The sequence below is a fragment of the Castor canadensis genome, chromosome 11 (assembly GCF_047511655.1).
Source record: "Castor canadensis chromosome 11, mCasCan1.hap1v2, whole genome shotgun sequence".
Classification (NCBI taxonomy): Eukaryota; Metazoa; Chordata; class Mammalia; order Rodentia; family Castoridae; genus Castor; species Castor canadensis.
Genome location: NC_133396.1, coordinates 13479359 through 13500490, shown reverse-complemented (window position 1 = coordinate 13500490; position 21132 = coordinate 13479359). Strand labels below are relative to the sequence as shown.

Genomic DNA, 21132 nt, shown 5'->3' with positions numbered 1-21132 from the left:
AATACTTTAGACATAAGCATAAATTATTTGTTAAGGACTATTGTCTTTTTCTTCTATGCAAAGGAATTGATAATCTCTGGTTTGCAGGGAAACTTTCATTACTACCATAGTATTTTTAGGCAGTAATTTTTCTTCATCTCATTACACTTCATAGCTTAGGAATGGGTGTGTGTTCAAAACTGTAACAAGGATTTGTGATTTGTAATGTATTTATCCTATTAGATGCAATATGAATAGTGGTTACATTTTCCAAGGCAAGCCTGTTAAACTCATAAACAAACTGTGAGGGTACCAATAACAGCATTTCAAGTGTACCTACATAACATGTACAGCCTTATGTGGGAACATTTCTCTAACCTCCAGCAGAGTCTCCATTCCTTACCCTGAGTTAGAGGCTTCATTACTGCGAGGAAGGTATTTCAAGAACAATAAATTATCTATGCCCCAAATCTGTATGGAGGAGAGCTTTTTCCTTTTCCTAAAGAAATGTTTTTTTTTCCTTTTGTAAGAGTAATGACTTTGAAAATAGTACACTTGATAAGGAATTAAAGCACTATGAAAGGAGAAAAAATTTTTTTTCTACATCTGTCTTTTCTTAGTGTCTCACTAGAGACAAATGTGCAGTGTCTCCTAGAGGAGATAGCACCAGTATCCGCTTGTTATATTTAAGTTATAATTCTAAAATTCCATCAGTTTGCTTAACAAATATTGTTTAAGAGAAGCAAAAATAAATCACATCCCAGACTATACCTTCTTGATTTGTCTCCTGGTTGGAGACCTAAGTAAATGTTTACTCATGGTGGTAGCTACCCAACTGCCTTCTATCCAGTGACATCTCTACTCACCCACAGCCCTAAGGAAGCGGTCCTTATCTGTTAGTACCTTTATAAAGTCTGAGAAGTTCACTTTCCCATCTCCTGCAATAGAAATCTAAGTGAGAACAAGGATAAGGTATATTTTAATTACTAGGTATATTAAGTATAAAAGTTAAAGCACCCTGGACCACTTAATACTTAAAATCAGAGCATTTAGGGCTGGAGAGATGGCTCAGGTAAGCACTGGCCACTGTCTTCTCTTCCTCCTCCTGCTATTTCTTCTCCTCCTTTTTTAAGACAATGTTCTACCATGTAGCCCAAGCTGGCCTTGAACTTGCATTCCTCTGTCCCAACCTCCTGAGTGCTAGCATGAGTCTTCTTGAAGTGATCTTAGCACTTACACTAGTCTCCCTCATCCCACAGAAGCAATGGTGGGGTAAAAACATTCAGCCAGGGATTCCTAGCCACTGCAGTCCTGTCCATCCACTCCTTTTCCAGAGATCTGCCATTTTTACGAGGAATCCACTCAGCTTTCCCACTGCACATTCACATCTGTTATTCCTATTAGAACATATCCAAACTGAACCCCACTTCCTCTAAAAATTAAAGGATAGAGAGTGCTATTAGAGGTGTCTGTATGTGTGTGTTTCCATAAAATAATAAAAAACGTGCATAGTTAGTTGGAAAAAATAATACATTAATTGGTGAATTGAAATGTACGTGGAACTGGTGCTTATTGAATGGGCCCGAGTAGCTGGCTGAGGAGCTGAGAGGACATAATGTGCTGAATCTATTTGCCACACACGTCAGCTTGGACTGCTTATCATTACATCAGTACATTCAATAAAACATGAGCTGAATGCTGAAAAATATTAACAAAAATTCTCTGGCTGGTGGGTCCTCATGATGCAAGGAAGATTTATACTGGTATGATCCAAATGAAAATGAAGGGCTTGGCAATGTGTCATTTTCTGAAATTGTTTATATCTTTGAATCTGTTATTTCAGGGCCTCCTCTAAAATGAACATCTTGACAGGTACCTGAATTTGATATTTAAAGGACATAGTCACTCTTTTTTTTTTTTGTATCTTTATTTATATTTATTTATTTATTTTAATTTTTATTTTATTCATATGTGCATACAATGTTTGGGTCATTTCTCCCCCCTGCCCCACCCCCTCCTTCTCCCACCCCCCGGCCCCTCCCTCTTCCCCCCGACCCCCTCACTACCCGGCAGAAACATTTTGCCCTTATCTCTAATTTTGTTGAAGAGAGAGTATAAGCAATAATAGGAAGGAACAAGGGTTTTTGCTGGTTGAGATAAGGATAGCTATACAGGGAGTTGACTCACATTGATTTCCTGTGCATGTGTGTTACCTTCTAAGTTAATTTTTTTTTTCTTTTATTATTCATATGTGCATACAAGGCTTGGGTCATTTCTCCCCCCTGCCCCCACCCCCTCCCTTACCACCCACCCGCCCCCTCCCTCTCTCCCCACCCCCTCAATACCCAGCAGAAACTATTTTGCCCTTATTTCTAATTTTGTTGTAGAGAGAGTATAAGCAATAATAGGAAGGAACAAGGGTTTTTGCTGGTTGAGATAAGGATAGCTATACAGGGAGTTGACTCACATTAATTTCCTGTGCGTGTGTGTTATCTTCTAGGTTAATTCTTTTTGAACTAACCTTTTCTCTAGTTCCTGGTCCCCTTTTCCTATTGGCCTCAGTTGCTTTTAAGGTATCTGCTTTAGTTTCTCTGTGTTAAGGGTAACAAATGCTAGCTAATTTTTTAGGTGTCTTACCTATCCTCACCCCTCCCTTGTGTGCTCTTGCTTTTATCATGTGCTCAAAGTCCAATCCCCTTGTTGTGTTTGCCCTTGATCTAATGTCCACATCTGAGGGAGAACATACGATTTTTGGTCTTTTGGGCCAGGCTAACCTCACTCAGAATGATATTCTCCAATTCCATACATTTACCAGCAAATGATAACATTTCGTTCTTCTTCATAGCTGCATAGAATTCCATTGTGTATAAATACCACATTTTCTTGATCCATTCGTCAGTAGTGGGGCATCTTGGCTGTTTCCATAACTTGGCTATTGTGAATGGTGCCGCAATAAACATGGGTGTGCAGGTGCCTCTGAAGTAACCTGTGTCACAGTCTTTTGGGTATATCCCCAAGAGTGGTATTGCTGGATCAAATGGTAGATCTATGTTTAGCTTTTTAAGAAGCCTCCAAATTTTTTTCCAGAGTACTAGTTTACATTCCCATCAACAGTGTAAGAGGGTTCCTTTTTCTCCACATCCTCACAAACACCTGTTGTTGGTGGTGTTGCTGATGATGGCTATTCTAACAGGGGTGAGGTGGAATCTTAGTGTGGTTTTAATTTGCATTTCCTTTATTGCTAGAGATGGTGAGCATTTTTTCATGTGTTTTTTGGCCATTTGAATTTCTTCTTTTGAGAAAGTTCTGTTTAGATCACTTGCCAATTTCTTTTTTGGTTCATTTATTTTGGGGGAATTTAGTTTTTAAGTTCCATATATATTCTGGTTATTAGTCCTTTGTCTGATGTGTAGCTGGCAAATATTTACTCCCACTCTGTGGGTGGTCTCTTCAGTTTAGAGACCATTTCTTTTGTTGAGCAGAAGCTTTTTAGTTTTATGAAGTCCCATTTATCTATGCTGTGTCTTAGTTGCTGTGCTGCTGGGGTTCCATTGAGAAAGTTCTTAATTCCAGAGTATTTCCTACTCTTTCCTGTACCAACTTTAGAGTTTGTGGTCTGATATTAAGTTCCTTGATCCATTTTGAGTCAATATTGGTATACAGAGTGATATACATGGATCTAGTTTCAGTTTTTTGCAGACTGCTAACCAGTTTTCCCAGCAGTTTTTGTTGAAGAGGCTATCTTTCCTCCATCATATATTTTTAGCACCTTTGTCAAAGACAAGTTGGTTATAGTTGTGTGGCTTCATATCTGGGTCCTCTATTCTGTTCCACTGGCCTTCATGTCTGTTTTTGTGCCAGTGCCATGTTGTTTTTATTGTTATTGCTTTGTAATATAGTTTGAAGTTGGGTATCGTGATACCTCCAGCATTGTTCTTTTGACTGAGTATTGCCTTGGCTATTCGTGGCCTCTTTAGTTTCCATATAAATTTAACGATAGATTTTTCAATCTCTTTAATGAATGTCATTGGAATTTTGATGGGAATTGCATTAAACATGTAGATTAATTTTGGGAGTATCGACATTTTCACTATGTTGATTCTACCAATCCATGAGTATGGGAGATCTCTCCACTTTCTATAGTCTTCCTCAATCTCTTTTTCAGAAGTTTATAGTTTTCGTTGTAGAGGTCAGTCACATCCTTTGTTAGGTTTACACCTAGGTATTTGATTTTTTTTGAGGCTATTATAAATGGAATTGTTTTCATATATTCTTTTTCAGTTTGTTCATTATTAGTGTATAGAAATGCTAATGATTTTTGTATGCTGATTTTATATCCTGCTACCTTGCTATAGCTATTGATGGTGTCTAAGAGCTTTTGAGTAGAGTTTTTTGGGTCTTTAAGGTATAGGATCATATCATCTGCAAATAGGGATATTTTGACAGTTTCTTTACCTATTTGTATTCCTTTTATTCCTTCTTCTTGCCTAATTGCTCTGGCTAGGAATTCCAGTACTATGTTGCATAGGAGTGGAGATAGTGGGCATCCTTGTCTGGTTCCTGATTTTAGAGGGAATGGTTTCAGTTTTTCTCCGTTAAGTATAATGCTGGATGTAGGTTTGTCATATTAGCTTTTATAATGCTGAGGTACTTTCCTTCTATTCCTAGTTTTCTTAGAGCTTTTATCATGAAATGGTGTTGGATCTTATCAATGGCTTTTTCTGCATCTATTGAGATGATCAAGTGGCTTTTGTCTTTGCTTCTGTTAATGTGGTTTATTACATTTATTGATTTTCATATGATGAAGCACCCATACATTCCTGGGATGAAGCCTACTTGGTCGTGGTGAATGATCTTCTTGATGTGTTGTTGAATTCGGTTTGCCATTATTTTGTTGAGGATTTTTGCATCAATGTTCATTAAGGAGATTGACCTATAGTTCTCCTTTTTGGAGGTGTCTTTGCCTGGTTTTGGGATAAGTGTAATACTGGCTTCATAAAAGGTGTTTGGCAGTTTTCCTTCCCTTTCTATTTCGTGGAACAGTTTAAGGAGGGTTGGTATCAGTTCTTCTTTAAAGGTCGATAGAATTCAGCAGAGAATCCATCAGGTACTGGACTTTTCTTTTTGGGGAGACTCTTGATTGCTGCTTCAATTTCATTTTGTGTTATAGATCTATTCAGGTGATTAATTTCCTCTTGGTTCAGTTTTGGATGATCATCTGTATCTAGAAATCTGTCCATTTCTTTAAGATTTTCGAATTTATTTGAATATAGGTTCTCGAAGTAGTCTCTGAAGATTTTCTGATGATTTCCTGGATTTCCATGGTGTTTGTTGTTATCTCCCCTTTTGAATTCCTGATTCTACTAAGTTGGGTTTTTTTCTCTCCTCATTTTAGTCAGGTTTGCCAAAGGTCTGTCGATCTTGTTTATTTTTTCAAAGAACCAACTTTTTGTTTCATTAACTCTTTGTATTTTTTTTTTTTTTGGTTTCTATTTCATTGATTTCTGTTCTTGTTTTTATTATTTCTCTCCTATTTGTTTTGGGATTTGGTTGTTCTTGTTTTTCTAGGAGTTTGAGATGTATCATTAGGTCATTGATTTGGGATCTTTCAGTCTTTTTAATATATGCACTCATGGCTATATACTTTCCTCTCAGGACTGCCTTTGCTGTGTCCCATAGGTTGTGGTAGGTTGTGTTTTCATTTTCATTGTCTTCCAGGAACTTTTAAATTTCCTCTTTTATTTCATCAATGACCCAATGTTCATTAAGCAATGAGTTATTCAGTTTCCAGCTGTTTGCATGTTTTTTGTCTTTACTTTTGTTGAGTTCTAGTTTTATTGCATTGTGATCAGATAGAATTCATGGTATAATTTCTGTTTTCTTATATTTGCTGAGGCTTGCTTTGTGTCCTAGTATATGATCTATTTTGGAGAAGGTTCCATGGGCTGCTGAGAAGAATGTATATTGTGTAGAAGTTGGATGAAATGTTCTGTAGACATAAACTAGGTCCATTTGATCTATTGTATATTTTAGATCTAGGATTTCTTTATTGATTTTTTGTGTGGATGACCTATCTATTGATGATAATGGGGTGTTAAAGTCTTCCACAACCACTGTGTTTGAGTTAATATATGCTTTTAGGTCCTTCAGGGTATGTTTGATGAAATTGGATGCGTTGACATTGGGTGCATATTGGTTGATAACTGTTATTTCCTTTTGGTCTATTTCCCCTTTTGTTAGTATGGAATGTCTTCTTTATCTTGTTCGATCAATGTAGGTTTGAAGTCTACTTTGTCAGAGATAAGTATTGCTACTCCTGCCTGTTTTTGGGGGCCATTGGTTTGGTAAATCTTCTTCCAGCCTTTCATCCTAAGCCTATGCTTATTTCTGTCAGTGAGATGGGTCTCTTGTAAGCAACAAATTGTTGGATTTTCCTTTTTAATCCAGTTTGTCAAACAGTGCCTTTTGATTGTGGAATTAAGTCCATTAATATTAAGTGTTAGTACTGATAGGCATGTGGTGATTCTTGTCATTTAGTTGTCCTAGTTGTTTGAAGGTTTGATTATGTGTACCTAAGTTGAGGTTATTCTCTACTTTCTTGCTTTTTCTTCTCCTGTGGTTTGGTGCTGCCTGCCCTTTCATGGTTTTGTTGGGTTTCACTTTCTGCGTGCAGAATCCCTTGAAGAATCTTTTGTAGTGGTGGCTTTGTGGCCACATATTGTTTTAGTTTCTGCTTATCATGGAAGACTTTTATTGCTCCATCTATTTTGAATGATAGTTTTGCTGGGTAGAGTATCCTGGGGTTGAAGTTATTTTCATTCAGTCCCCCGAAAGAGCTCACCTGAAGTTCTTCTTGCTGTTAATGTTTCTGTTGAGAAGTCTGCTGTGATTTTGATGGGTTTACCTTTGTATGTTATTTGTTTCTTCTCTCTTACAGCCTTCAATATTCTTTCACGGGTCTCTGTATTTGTTGTTTTCATGATAATATGCCGTGGGGTATATCTATTTTGGTCTGGTCTGTTTGGTGTTCTGGAGGCCTCTTGCATCTGTATGGGAATATATTTCTCTAGATTTGGGAAATTTTCTGTTATTATTTTGTTGAATATATTACGCATTCCCTTTGCTTGCACCTCTTCTCCTTCGATACCCATGATTCTCAAGTTTGGTCTTTTGATGGAGTCGGTGAGTTCTTGCATTTTCTTTTCACACGCCTTGAGTTGCTTAACTAATAGTTCTTTGGTTTTTCTTTTAATTACCATTTCATTTTCGAGTTCTGAGATTCTGTCTTCTGTTTATTCTGTTCTGCTGGATTGGCCCTCTGTTTTGTTTTGCAATTCTGTTTCGTTCTTTTTTCTGAGGTTTTCCATATCCTGAGTTGTTTCCTCTTTAATGTTGTCTATTTTTGTCCTGAGTTCATTTATCTCTTTATTAATCATGTTCTTTGTTTCACTTTCATGTTTATACAGTGCTTCTATGGTTTCTTTTATTTCTTCTTGTTTTTTTTCAAATTCTCTATTTTTGTTGTCTTGGAATTTCTTTAGTGTCTCCTGTACATTTTGGCTGACCATATCCAGTATCATCTCTATAAAATTCTCATTGATTACCTGTAGTATTTCTTCTTTTAGATTGTTCTTGTGGGCTTCATTGGGTTATTTGGCATAGTTTATCTTCATTTTGTTGGAGTCTGGATCTGAGTATCTGTTTTTTTCATTTCCCTCTGGTTCCTGTACTAATTTTTTTGCTGTGGGGAAACTGGTTTCCCTGTTTTTTTGTCTTCCTGTCATTGCCCTTGGTGTTGTTATTGTCCCTGTACTATGTGCAAATAAGTATTTTCTAGCTTGTAATAATAACAATGGTGATATTTAGAATGGAAGAGTGAGAGGAGAGGGAAAGCAAGGAAGTTAAAGAAAGAGGAAAAAAGAAATGAGCAAATAAACAAAAAAACCCAAAACAAACAAACAAACAAAAGTTTCAAAGATATAAACAGGGAGAGATAGTGTACTAATCAACAGTAAGCTGAGCAGGCATTAGAGAGACAGAGAGAGGATTGAGAGAAAAAAAAAATAAATAAATAAAAAATAAAAAAATAAAAAAATCTCCAAGTTCAAATGCAAATAAAGTTTGGTGTTAGCCCCTCAGTCTCCAATCCTGGAGATGGTGTCTCAGAAGTAGTTCTGTCGTTGTCTCATCAAAGGGGAAAAAAACCAAACCAAACCAAAAACAAAACAAAAAATACCACAAAGTGTCCCAAGTTCAAATGTAATACAGTTTCAGTAAGTTTTTCAGCATGCAGGTGTAGTTCAGTTGTTGTCTCATCAGAGGAAGAAAGGGAAAAGAAGAGTCTGGAGACAGTTCTGTGAATGGCTATCTGAGGCTGTGGCTCACCTGCCTGCTGCTGTCAGCCTGCTGTTGCTGGAGGCTTTATTTATGCAGATCTCAGGAGTGAACTTAACACTCACCTGGCCCTTCAGGCTTTGTTTACTTAGAGTTCTCCTGGGCGTGACCACCACTGCTACAAGCTTTCCCCTTGCCAAGCACACTGGGGGAGGTGACACTGCACTCGCTTTCTCAGGCCGGCGTGTGTATTTACAGTTCATGTGGGAAGTGGTTCTTCTCCCCTCTCCTGTGGAGTTCTCCTCCTACCACCACTTTTACAAGCTTTCCTTCTCCTGGTTGCTGGGCGTGCTGCGGCTCCTGCCTTCTCCAGCTGGCTTGTTGTGAGGGATATCCCCTTCCCCGCTCTTCGGCGCTCAGGACTCCCTGCCCTCTTTGCTACATTACTTTTTTGTTGTTCTTGCTTATTATTCAGTTTTTTTTTTCTCTTTTTTTCCTGGGTGGGGGTCGGTCTGTCCAGGGGGCTATGCTGATCTGGCCCAGGGTTGTCTGTGGGAGTATTGCGTCCCACTTAGCTCACCTTGTGGTCTGCGTCTTCCCAAGCCGTCTGGGTGCTGCCATCTGGTGGCGGCAAGGGAGCCCTCCTGGTTTCTCTGTTTAACGTGAAGTGGAGATGCTATGTGCAGGCTGGAGGTGTGGAGGAGTCAAAGTTTTGCCTCTTCTTGGTGGTTTTTCCTGTAAGGTGTATCTCTAGCATGTCTCCAAGATTTTACTTTAGGAGGCATGCTTTCTGCTTCCTCCCTCTAGCTGCCATCTTGGAATCCTCTGACAGTCACTCTTACATTTTATTCTTTCTCTCTTTTTTTTTTTTTTGGCAATACTAGGGGTTGAACTTAGGGCCTTTCGCTTGCTAGGCAGGAGCTCTACCTCTTGAGCCACTCCATCAGTAGACAGTCACTCTTAGCTTCCACACAGGATTTTTCAAAGAACAGTCCATTTCATAGCATTAGTTTGATTTCATAACTTGTACACATCCCTCACTGATATTCTTAAAGAGAAACATACACTTGGACAGCAGTCTCCCTTAACCACAGAAGATACATTCAAGATTCCCAGTGGGTGCCTAAGACCTCATAGTACTGAACACTATACATATATATATATATATATGTATATGTATATATATATATGTATAGTGTTCTATATATAGTTCTATATATATGTTCTATATATAGTGTTCAGTACTATATATATATATGTGTATATATATATATACTTTTTTCCTATACATACATACCTGTGATAAAACTTAATATATAAATTAGTCATAGAGATTATCAGCAATAACAAACAGTAAAATAGAATGATTATAACAATAAACTGTAATAGTTTAAGTGAATGTGGTCTCTTTCTCTTGAAAGAGTCGAGATAAATATTAATATTTTTGGACTGCAGTTCACCATGGGTAATTGAAACTCTGGACAATGAAACTGCAATGCCAGACACCAGAGGCTCACACCTGTAATCCTAGCTACTAAGGAGGCAGAGATCAGAAAGATCATGGTTCGAAGCTGGTCTGGGCAAATAGTTTGCAAGACCCTATCTGAAAGAAAAAAAACCCCATCACATAAAAGGGCTGGTGGAGTGGCTCAAAGTGTAGGCCCTGCATTCAAGCCCCAGTAACGCAAAAAAAAAAAAAAGAAAGAAACTGCAAATGGTGGGGGGGACCCTTACTTTTGTTTACCAAGTATGCTTTTAGTAATGAAGGGAGGGTTATTTCTCCATTTTATACAGTCCAGGAGAGTAAAATAGGTATTCACAAAAGTCTTTTATGAGAATTAACCTAGAAGGTAACACCCACACACAGGAAATCAATGTGAGTCAATGCCCTGTATACCTATCCTTATCTCAACCAGCAAAAACCCTTGTTCCTTCCTATTATTGCTTATACTCTCTCTACAACAAAATTAGAAATAAGGGCAAAATAGTTTCTGCTGGGTATTGGGGGGGGAGAGGGAGGGGGCGGAGTGGGTGGTAAGGGAGGGGGTGGGGGCAGGGGGGTGAAATGAACCAAGCCTTGTATGCACATATGAATAATAAAAGAAAAAGGAAAAAAAAAAAACCAAAAAAACCAAAAAAAACCAAAAATCTTTTATGAGAAAATAATGAAGAGCCAAAATACTCACGGTCAAGATCAGCACATTTTAATTCATTATAGATGTCATATTTGGATAGAGTCATTCCCAACTTAGCCACAGTGCACATCAATCCATGCAAATCAATACAGCCAGTTTTATCCTTGTTGAAGAAGTTGTAGGCATCATTAAAGGCTGGAAAAATGGAATTATGTTAGGACAGTTATTCAAAAAGAAATATATAGGACAATGTGGCCAGGATAGACAATAGAGCTGATGGAAGATCATGTTCTGAGAAAATGTTGAGAGAAAAGTTTTTTTTGTGTGATGGTTTTGGAGTTTGAACTCAGGGTCTCATGTTTGCCAGGCAGGCACTCTATCACTTAAGCCACTCTGCCAGCCCTTTTTTGTGTTGGTTTTTTTTTTTTCGAGATAGGGTCTTATGAACTATTTGCTTGAGCTGGCTTTGAACCACGATCCTCCTGATCTTTGCCTCCTGAGTAGCTAGGATTATAGGCATGAGCCACTGGTGCCCAGCAAGAAAAGTATTTCTAATATAGAACATTGTCCTTCCTGGAGAAACAAATGGAGTAAACTAATTGGCAAAAAACCAAGTGTGGAGCCAGGTGTGGTAGTATACATCTATAATGCCAGCACTTGGGAAGTTGAGGCAGGAGGATCTCAAGTCCAATGCCATCCTGGTCTTAAGTCCTGGTCACGTCCTGATCAACCCTAGTACTACTTCATGTAGCTCTGGATGACATGGTATACCTTCTGTTTCTAGAGTTCTGAGAGTATGAAAGAATTCCTTCAAGATGGTCAATTTTGTGTCTGCATGTTACCTATCATAACTGATGAAAACAAATCCCTAAAGGCTCAAGGTATAGCTCAGTGAGGTCCAAAGTGTACGAAACCACAAACCATATTATTATTAAGGCATTTATCTCAGTTTTATAATTAAACATTAAAATATGCAAATATGATCTTGACTATTCTTTGTGTTTTCCAAACTAGCTTTTCCAACAATAACAGTGATTTTTTTTATTCTCTGTTTCTGAAAGCAATGTTTCAATTGGTTCCAAAATTGGAGAGGTGAAGCAGTAGCACCTTTAAAATCCAAATACAGCCATACTTGATTTTTTTTTAGCTTTTCTAGTACATAATGTCTTCCCTTTTTCTGGGCATTGTAGATTCTGTTCTTTCTGGAACACTCTGCTTTGTGTTCTTTGCCCAACTTAATTCTCATCACTCATGCAATGGAATATTATTTGGCCAGAAGAACTGAAGCTCTGGTATATGCTACAAAAAGATGAGCCACGGAAACATCATGCTGATTAAATGAAACTGGGTACATTGGTTTGTTTGTTTGTTTGGCAGTGAAAGGGATCAAATCCCAGTGTCCCATGTATGCTGCTCCGGCACTTTATAGTGAACTACATCCCCAGCTCTCCTACTCATGATTCAGCCTTCTGATTCTTGATTCATAAGGCCAAGTTAGCACAGTTTCTTTTATGCTCCTATGTATACTTCTATTACAACTTGTGTCATATTGTAACGTAAATGATTCATTCCACAATTTCATGGCTTACTGTCTCTTCCCTGCTAGACTTCCAGGCAGGGTAGGGGCAATGTCTGACTTGTTTTGTTGTGTTTGTCATTCTGGTACATTGTTGGCTTTAAACAGATGCCTATTGTTTGAATGAACGAACTATAACCAGTGTAGCTCACTGTGTCATTATCATTTTTCTCTGAGAAATCCTGAGATGATTCTTATGTTTATACTATCTAATTACTTGTGATCTTGCATTTGTTCTTTTGCATACCCATAAGTTCTTCTTTGAATAAAAATATTTAACCAGGACTGTCTAAATTCTAGGGAGGTACCAACTTGAAAGCAATCCCCCTTCAAGCCTACAAATGGTATCCCCACTTTTTCCTCCTCTTAAATGATAGGGTAGTATAGACACTCCTTGAAATCCTGTATCTGTATTAGAGAAGAAAGGATAAGATATGTCAAGGGACTGTTGTTTATGCTTTAATTTTTAGGATGATTCTTAATACCTTCCATTTGTGAAAGACTCAACTTCTTTTCTTTATGTTGTGATTGGTATTGAAGATATCCTGGTGGATCTTTACCCCTGAGAAAAGGCATTAAAAATTTAGATTTAATGCATATGTGAAACCAGTGAATGTTAGTTCCACTCATCTATAAGTATCACAATATATTCAGTCACATTACCTAAGCAGACCTGCTAGTGTCACATGTCAAAAGCTGCATGATGGACAGAGAAAATACTGGTCTCTGAGGTCCACCTCTGCCCTATGCTTGCCAATTGTATTAATGCCCTTAAAAATATGATCTCTCCAATTTTATAAAACATGAAACTGAATTTCGGAGGGATTAAATAACTTTTCCCAAGTCACACAAATAAGTGGGGACCTAAGATTCAAACCTAGGTTGCCTAACTCCAAAGGTCAAGGCTGTAAGCCTTAAGCTATTCCTGTGGTTAGAAATATGTTGTTTCAAATTTTAACTAGTGTAAATAATGTTGTGATGAAATCCTTGTAGGCAAAGCTTTGTATTCATGATTATTTTACAATTTTAATTGCCAAATTGTGATTTTTAACACATATGAGAGAGATCAAGAAAAAGAGACAAAGACAGAGAGCACTTCTGGAAAGTTTGGAACTCTGGGTAACCTTTGATTTTCTCAGAAAGTAAAATCTGGAAAAATGAGGGAAAATATTAATACTTAGGAGATATTTGTATGAACCTAAAATAATATATTTAGGAACATAGAAATATATAAAACTGGGTTTGCTTAGAATATGCTAAATGAAATTTAATTACATTTAATTAAAGGTAATTTAATAGTAAAGTAATTTAAATAATTTCATGAACTTATTTAAATTTTTTTAGTTTTGATACTGTTAGGACTAAAGTTTTAAAAAAAATGAAATCTCTTGGTTTTTGTGGTTTTATAAGAAGCAGTTAAAAACCTGAAGCTAAAGGACATAATCAACATTGTAAACAATAAAATTATGGTTTATTAATTTTGTATTGTCTATAGTACCTATTAGATTCAACTCATTTTCAAAGAGGGACTTGGGGGAAAAGGAAGTGATACACTTCTTAAATGTACTCTTCTCAACTTTCTGACATGGAATTTTATCTAACTTGTTTTGTTTTTTCAGCTTTTGCTGACAATGATTTATTCTTTTGTCTCTTTATCACTCAGACTTCTGAAGACTCAGGTTTACCTTTACGCAGATAGGTTATTTTATATCTGTTTCACTTCCAGATATAAATAGATTTCTTTTGCATGATGTAAAGATGAAGCAGATACAGAAATAGGATATTCTTAAGAAGCAGAAGTAGAAGGTTAGGCAGTATAAAGTTTTTATTATTAAATTAAAAAAAGATAGTCCTGGCCCAACTTCAAATCTTATATTGGACCAAACACTGGAGAAAGCTTTCTATTTTTTAATGTTTCAAATGATTGTAGAACTTAGAGATTTGGAAAGAACCCAGTCTAGAGTCTCTTCTACTGTGGGAATTTACTCAGCATGTGGTATTAATTAATCTTTGCTTGACAACCTTCAGTGACAAAGAACTCACTGTTTCAAAAGGCAGCTTGTAATGTGGGGTTAGGCAACTGTGATACCAAGCAAGGGTTTGGTTCCGATGAAGTTACTTTCTTTAAAAAATGTCTGAAGTTTCTTTCTTTAGTAGGGGTAAATTCAGTGTCACTTGCAAAAAAACCTCTCTATAAGTGGTAAAAAAAATGGACAATTGTGAGAGAGGAGGTTTTTCTCCTTATGATATATTAAAAAATATCTCAGGCTCTCACTTTCAGTCCTAGTGGTGTTCACTGGAACTTGTTGGTAGCTGACTAAGAAAAAGCTGCTGTTAACACAGGCAAATCTCCTTTCCCAATTTTAGCCCAGGGCTACTCATGGCTAATTTAGCAAATTTTATTTTGCTGGCTATATTTGAACTACAGACCCTTCCCCGCTCTCTATTTTCTTACAGATAACCATTATTACATTTTAACTAGAAATAGAGCAGATATAGCAAGCTCACAAGGTATGATTTGATTTTTTAAAAACCAGCTTCAACAACAGTAGTCAAAAGCAAGTCTTAACTGCACAGATATTTTGGTCACTATTATAATCTCCAGGGGTAACAAAAGCCAACAGCATAAAGTAACATAAAGGTAATAACTAAGAATTTTGGATGTGCCAAAAACACAGATCACTGCACTACCCTCTATCCTTGCATTCTCCTCAACTTCTTCTTAATCATTGAACAGCTTTACTCTTATTCAGCAAAATATCAACCATGCCTTACTACTGTCAATGTTAATATTAAGCTTTTCTTTTCCCTAAAACTTCAATGAGGAGATTCCAAGATGGCAGCTAGAGAGGGGAAGCAGAAAGCATGCCTCCTATAGTGAAATCTTGGAGAGATGTTGGAGACACACCTTGCAGGCAAAATCACCGAGAATAGGCAAAACTTTGATCACTCCACACCTCCAGCCAGTGTAGAGCATCTCTACTTCACGTTAAATGGAGAAACCAGGAGGGCCCCGGGGCCACCAGTTGCTTGCGCCCATATGGCTTGGAAAGACACCACGGTGAGCTTACTGGTATCGCGGTAGTCCCACAGACCACCCTGGGCCAGATCAGCATAGCCTTCTGGACGGACCGACCTCCACCCAGGGAAAAAAAGAGAAACTGAGTAATAAGCAATAAGAACAATAAAGATGCAGGAAAGAGGGTGGGGCGCACTGAGCACTGAAGATGAATCCTTCCCAGGACTGTAAATAAACAAGCCGGGCGGGCCAGAGAGGCTCCGGTGGGAGCCGGGCATGCACCCAGCAACTAGGAGTGGGAAAGCTTGTGAGAGTGGCAGAGGGAGGAAAACTCCACAGGAAAGGAAGGAAGACCCACTTCCCACGTGAGCGGTAAACAAACATGGCAGCTGGCAGGAGCAGCAGCACCGCCCAGTAATCACGAGCGGGAAAGCTTGTAAAAGTGGCAGCGGGAGGAAAACTCCACAGGAGAGGGGGGAAGACCCACTTCCCATGTGAACTGTAAACAAACACGCAGGCCTGAGAAAGTGGGTGCAGTGTCACCTCCCCCAGTGTGCTTGGAAAGGGGAAAGCTTGTAGCAGAGGCTCGCGCACAGGAAGAACACTGAGTAAACAAAGCCTGCGGGCCAGGTGAGTGCTAAGCTCACCCTGAGATCTGCATGAATAACACCTCCAGCAGGCTGACAGCAGTGGGCAGGCAAGCCACAGCCGCAGATACTATTCACAGAACTGTCTCCAGACTCTTTTTTTTTTTTCTTTCTCTCTACCTACCTTTGATGAGAAAACAACCGAACTACACCTGCATGCTGAAAAACTTATTGAAACTGTATTGCATTTGAACTTGGAACACTTTGTGGGTTTTTTTTGGGTTTTTTTGTGCAGTTTTGTTCTACTTTATGCATCCCCTTTGATGAGACAACTACAGAACAACATCTGAGGCACCATCTCCAGGATTGGAGACTGAGACGGACACCAAAATTATTAAGACTGAAACTTCATTGCATTTGAACTTGGAGGGTTTTATTTTAATTATTTTATTTTTTAATTTTTTATTTTCTATTTTCATTTTGTTTTATTTTATTTTTATATATATGTTACTTTCATTTACTTATTTTTTATTTTTATTCTTAGCTTTATTCTTTTTATTTTTTATTTTTAATCCTCTCTCTGTCTCTCTAAGGCCTGTTCAGCTTTCTGTCGATTAGTACACTAACACTCCCTGTTTATACCTTTGAAACTTTCTTGTTTGATTCCTTGTTTGTTTTTTCCTAACTGTCTGTTTGTTTTTCCCTTTTCTTTAACTTCTTGCTTTCCATCTCCTCTCACCCTTCCATTCTAAATATTACCATTGTTATTATTACAAGCTAGAAAATACTTATTTGCACACAGTACAGGGACAATAACAACACCAAGGACAATGACGGGAAGACAGAAAAAAAAAGGGAAAAAAGTTTCCCCACAGCAAAAAATTAGTACAGGAACCAGAGGGGAATGAAGAAAACAGATACTCAGATCCAGACTCCAACAAAATGAAGATAAACTATGCTAAATAACCCAATGAAGCCCACAAGAATAATTTAAAAGAAGACATACTACAGGTACTCAATGAGAATTTTATAGAGATGATACTGCATAGGGTCAACCAAAATGTACAGGAGACACTCAAGAAATTCCAAGACAACAAAAATAGAGAATTTGAAACAGCAAAAGAAGAAATAAAGGAAACCATAGAAGCACTGTATAAACACCAAAGTGAAACAGAGAACACGATGAATAAACAGATAAATGAACTCAGGACAAAAATAGACAACATTAAAGAGGAAACAACTCAGGATATGGAAAACCTCAGAAAAAAGAACGAAACAGAACTGCAAAACAAACGGAGGGCCAATCCAGCAGAATAGAACAAACAGAAGACAGAATCTCAGAACTTGAAATGGTAATTAAAGGAAAAACCAAAGAACTATTAATTAAACAACTCAAGACCTGTGAAAAGAAAATGCAAGAACACACCGACTCCATCAAAAGACCAAACTTGAGAACCATGGGCATCGAAGAAGGAGAAGAGGTGCAAGGGAAGGGAACATGTAATATATTCAACAAAATAATAACGGAAACTTTCCCAAATCTAGAGAAAGATATTCCCATACAGATGCAAGAGGCCTCCAGGACACCAAACAGAGCAGATCAAAATAGAACTACCCCACAACATATCATCATTAAGACAACAAGTTCAGAAACTAGGGAAAGAATATTGAAGGCTGTAAGAGAGAAAAAACAAGTAACATACAAAGGTAAACCCATCAAAATCACAGCAGACTTCTCAACAGAAACATTAAAAGCAAGAAGAGCATGGGGTGAGATCTTCCGGGCACTGAATGAAAATAACTTCAACCCTAGGATACTCTACCCAGCAAAACTATCATTCAAAATAGATGGAGCAATAAAAGTCTTCCATGATAAGCAGAAACTAAAACAATATGTGACCACAAAGCCACCACTACAAAAGATTCTTCAAGGGATTCTGTACACAGAAAGTGAAACCCAACAAAACCATGAAAGGGCAGGCAGCACCAAACCACAGGAAAAGAAAAAGCAAGAAAGTAGAGAGTAACCTCAAATTAGGTCCACAATCAAACTTTCAAACAACTACGACAACTAAATGACAGGTATCACCACATACCTATCAGTACTAACACTTAATGTTAACAGACTTAATTTACCCATCAAAAAGCACCGCTTGATGAAATGGATTAAAAAGGAAGATCCAACAATTTGTTGCTTACAGGAGACCCATCTCACTGACAGAAATAAGCATAGGCTTAGGATGAAAGGCTGGAAGAAGATTTACCAAGCCAATGGCCCCCAAAAACAGTCAGGAGTAGCAATACTTATCTCTGACAAAGTAGACTTCAAACCTACATTGATCAAACGAGATAAAGAAGGACATTCCATACTAATAAAAGGGGAAATAGACCAAAAGGAAATAATAATCATCAATCTGTACGCACCCAACGTCAACGCACCCAATTTCATCAAACATACCCTGAAAGACCTAAAAGCATATATAAACGCCAACACAGTGGTTGTGGGAGACTTTAACACTCCATTATCATCAATAGATAGGTCATCCAAACAAAGAATCAATAAAGAAATCCAAGATCTAAAATATGCAATAGATCAAGTAGACCTAGTAGATGTCTACAGAACATTTCATCCAACCTCTACACAATATACATTCTTCTCAGCAGCCCACGGAACCTTCTCCAAAATAGATCATATCCTAGGGCACAAAGCAAGCCTCAGCAAATATAAGAAAATAGAAATAATACCATGCATACTATCTGACCACAATGCAGTAAAAGTAGAACTCAACAACAAAAGTAAAGACAAAAAACATGCAAACAGCTGGAAACTAAATAACTCATTACTTAATGAAGAATGGATCATCGATGCAATAAAAGAGGAAATTAAAAAGTTCCTAGAAAAACAAGAACAACCAAATCCCAAACAAATAGAAGGAGAGAAATAATAAAAATAAGAGCTGAAATCAACAAAATAGAAACCAAAAAAATACAAAGAATTAATGAAACAAAAAGTTGGTTCTTTGAAAAAATAAACAAGATCGATAGACCCCTGGAAAACCTGAGTAAAATGAGGAGAGAAAAACCCAAATTAGTAGAATTAGGAATGCAAAAGGGGAGATAACAAACATCATGGAAGTCTAGGAAATCATCAGAGACTACTTTGAGAACCTATATTCAAATAAATATGAAAATCTTAAAGAAATGGACAGATTTCTAGATACATATGATCATCCAAAACTGAACCAAACTGGCACAAAAACAGACATGAAGACCAGTGGAACAGAACAGAGGACCCAGATATGAAGCCACACAACTATAAGCAACTTATCTTTGACAAAGGAGCTAAAAATATACGATGGAGAAATAGCAGCCTCTTCAACAAACCTGCTGGGAAAACTGGTTAGCAGTCTGCAAAAAACTGAAACTAGATCCATGTATATCACCCTATACCAAGATTAACTCAAAATGGATCAAGGATCTTAATAACAGACCCCAAACTCTAAAGTTAATACAGGAAAGAGTAGGAAATACTCTGGAGTTAGTAGGTATAGGTAAGAACTTTCTCAATGAAACCCCAGTAGCACAGCAACTAAGAGATAGCATAGATAAATGGGACCTCATAAAACTAAAAAGCTTCTGCACAACAAAAGAAATGGTCTCTAAACTGAAGAGAACACCCACAGAGTGGGAGAAAATATTTGCCAACTATACATCAGACAAAGGACTGATAACCAGAATATACAGGGAACTTAAAAAACTAAATTCTCCCAAAACTAATGACCCAATAAAGAAATGGGCACGTGAACTAAACAGAACTTTCTCAAAAGAAGAAATTCAAATGGCCAGAAAACACACGAAAAAATGCTCACCATCTCTAGCAATAAAGGAAATGCAAATTAAAACTACACTAAGATTCCACCTCACCCCTGTTAGAATAGCCATCATCAGCAACACCACCAACAGGTGTTGGCGAGGATGCGGTGGAAAAAGGAACCCTCTTACACTGTTGGTGGGAATGTAGACTAGTACAACCACTCTGGAAAAAAATCTGGAGGCTACTTAAAAAGCTGGACATCAATCTACCATTTGATCCAGCAATACCACTCTTGGGGATATACCCAAAAGACTGTTACTCCAGAGGCACCTGCACATCCATGTTTATTGCGGCACTATTCATAATAGCCAAGTTATGGAAACAGCCAAGATGCCCCACCACTGATGAGTGGATTAAGAAAATGTGGTATCTATAGACAATGGAATTTTATGCAGCCATGAAGAAGAACGAAATGTTATCATTCACTGGTAAATGGATGGAATTGGAGAACATCATTCTGAGTGAGGTTAGCCTGGCCCAAAAGACCAAAAATCGTATGTTCTCCCTCATATGTGGACATTAGATCAAGGGCAAACACAACAAGGGGATTGGACTATGAGCACATGCTAAAAGCGAGAGCACACAAGGGAGGGGTGAGGATAGGTAAGACACCTAAAAAATTAGCTAGCATTTGTTGCCCTTAACGCAGAGAAACTAAAGCAGATACCTTAAAGCAACTGAGGCCAATAGGAAAAGGGGAACAGGTACTAGAGAAAAGGTTAGATCAAAAAGAATTAACCTAGAAGGTAACACCCACACACAGGAAATCAATGTGAGTCAATGCCCTGTATACCTATCCTTATCTCAACCAGCAAAATCCCTTGTTCCTTCCTATTATTGCTTATACTCTCTCTACAACAAAATTAGAAATAAGGGCAAAATAGTTTCTGCTGAGTATTGGGGGGGGAGAGGGAGGGGGCGGAGTGGGTGATAAGGGAGGGGGTGGGGGCAGGGGGGAGAAATGACCCAAGCCTTGTATGCACATATGAATAATAAAAGAAAAATGAAAAAAAAAAAAGAAAAAGGAAAAAAAAAAGATAATAAATAATCTCTCTGGTTTGAGAGGTTATTTTGTAATTAAAAAAAAAAACAACAAAACTGAACCAAGAGGAAATTAATCACCTGTATAGATCTATAACACAAAATGAAATTGAAGCAGCAATCAAGAGTCTCCCCAAAAAGAAAAGTCCAGGGCCTGATGGATTCTCTGCTGAATTCTATCAGAAGAACTGATACCAACCCTCCTTAAATTGTTCCACGAAATAGAAAGGGAAGGAAAACTGCCAAACACCTTTTATGAAGCCAGTATTACACTTATCCCAAAACTAGGCAAAGACACCTCCAAAAAAGAGAACTATAGGCCAATCTCCATAATGAACATTGACGCAAAAATCCTCAACAAAATAATGGCAAACCGAATTCAACAACACATCAAAAAGATTATTTACCACGACCAAGTAGGCTTCATCCCAGGGATGCAGGGGTGGTTCAACATACGAAAATCAATAAACGTAATAAACCACATTAACAGAAGCAAAGACAAAAACCACTTGATCCTCTCACTAGATGCAGAAAAAGCCTTTGATAAGATCCAACACCATTTCATGATAAAAGGTCTAAGAAAACTA

The 21132-nt window shown here is 37.7% G+C and overlaps 1 protein-coding gene across 40 annotated transcripts in view; it reads right to left on the bottom strand.

The window, feature by feature from the left end:
* LOC109680818 (EF-hand calcium-binding domain-containing protein 3-like) overlaps nucleotides 1-21132 on the bottom strand; it is a 108879-nt gene that overhangs the window by 16783 nt on the left and 70964 nt on the right. For 36 of the 40 annotated variants that reach the window (XM_074045321.1, XM_074045326.1, XM_074045317.1 and 33 more), the window contains 3 exons: nucleotides 12510-12586; nucleotides 10500-10643; nucleotides 846-917 (listed from right to left, as the gene is read on the bottom strand). In XM_074045321.1, the coding sequence (XP_073901422.1) occupies nucleotides 846-917; nucleotides 10500-10643; nucleotides 12510-12586 (293 nt within the window). Of the gene's footprint in view, nucleotides 1-845; nucleotides 931-10499; nucleotides 10644-12509; nucleotides 12587-14932; nucleotides 15154-21132 lie in introns of those variants that run through there. The other 4 variants (XM_074045356.1, XM_074045348.1, XM_074045349.1 and 1 more) reach the window with 4 other exon arrangements.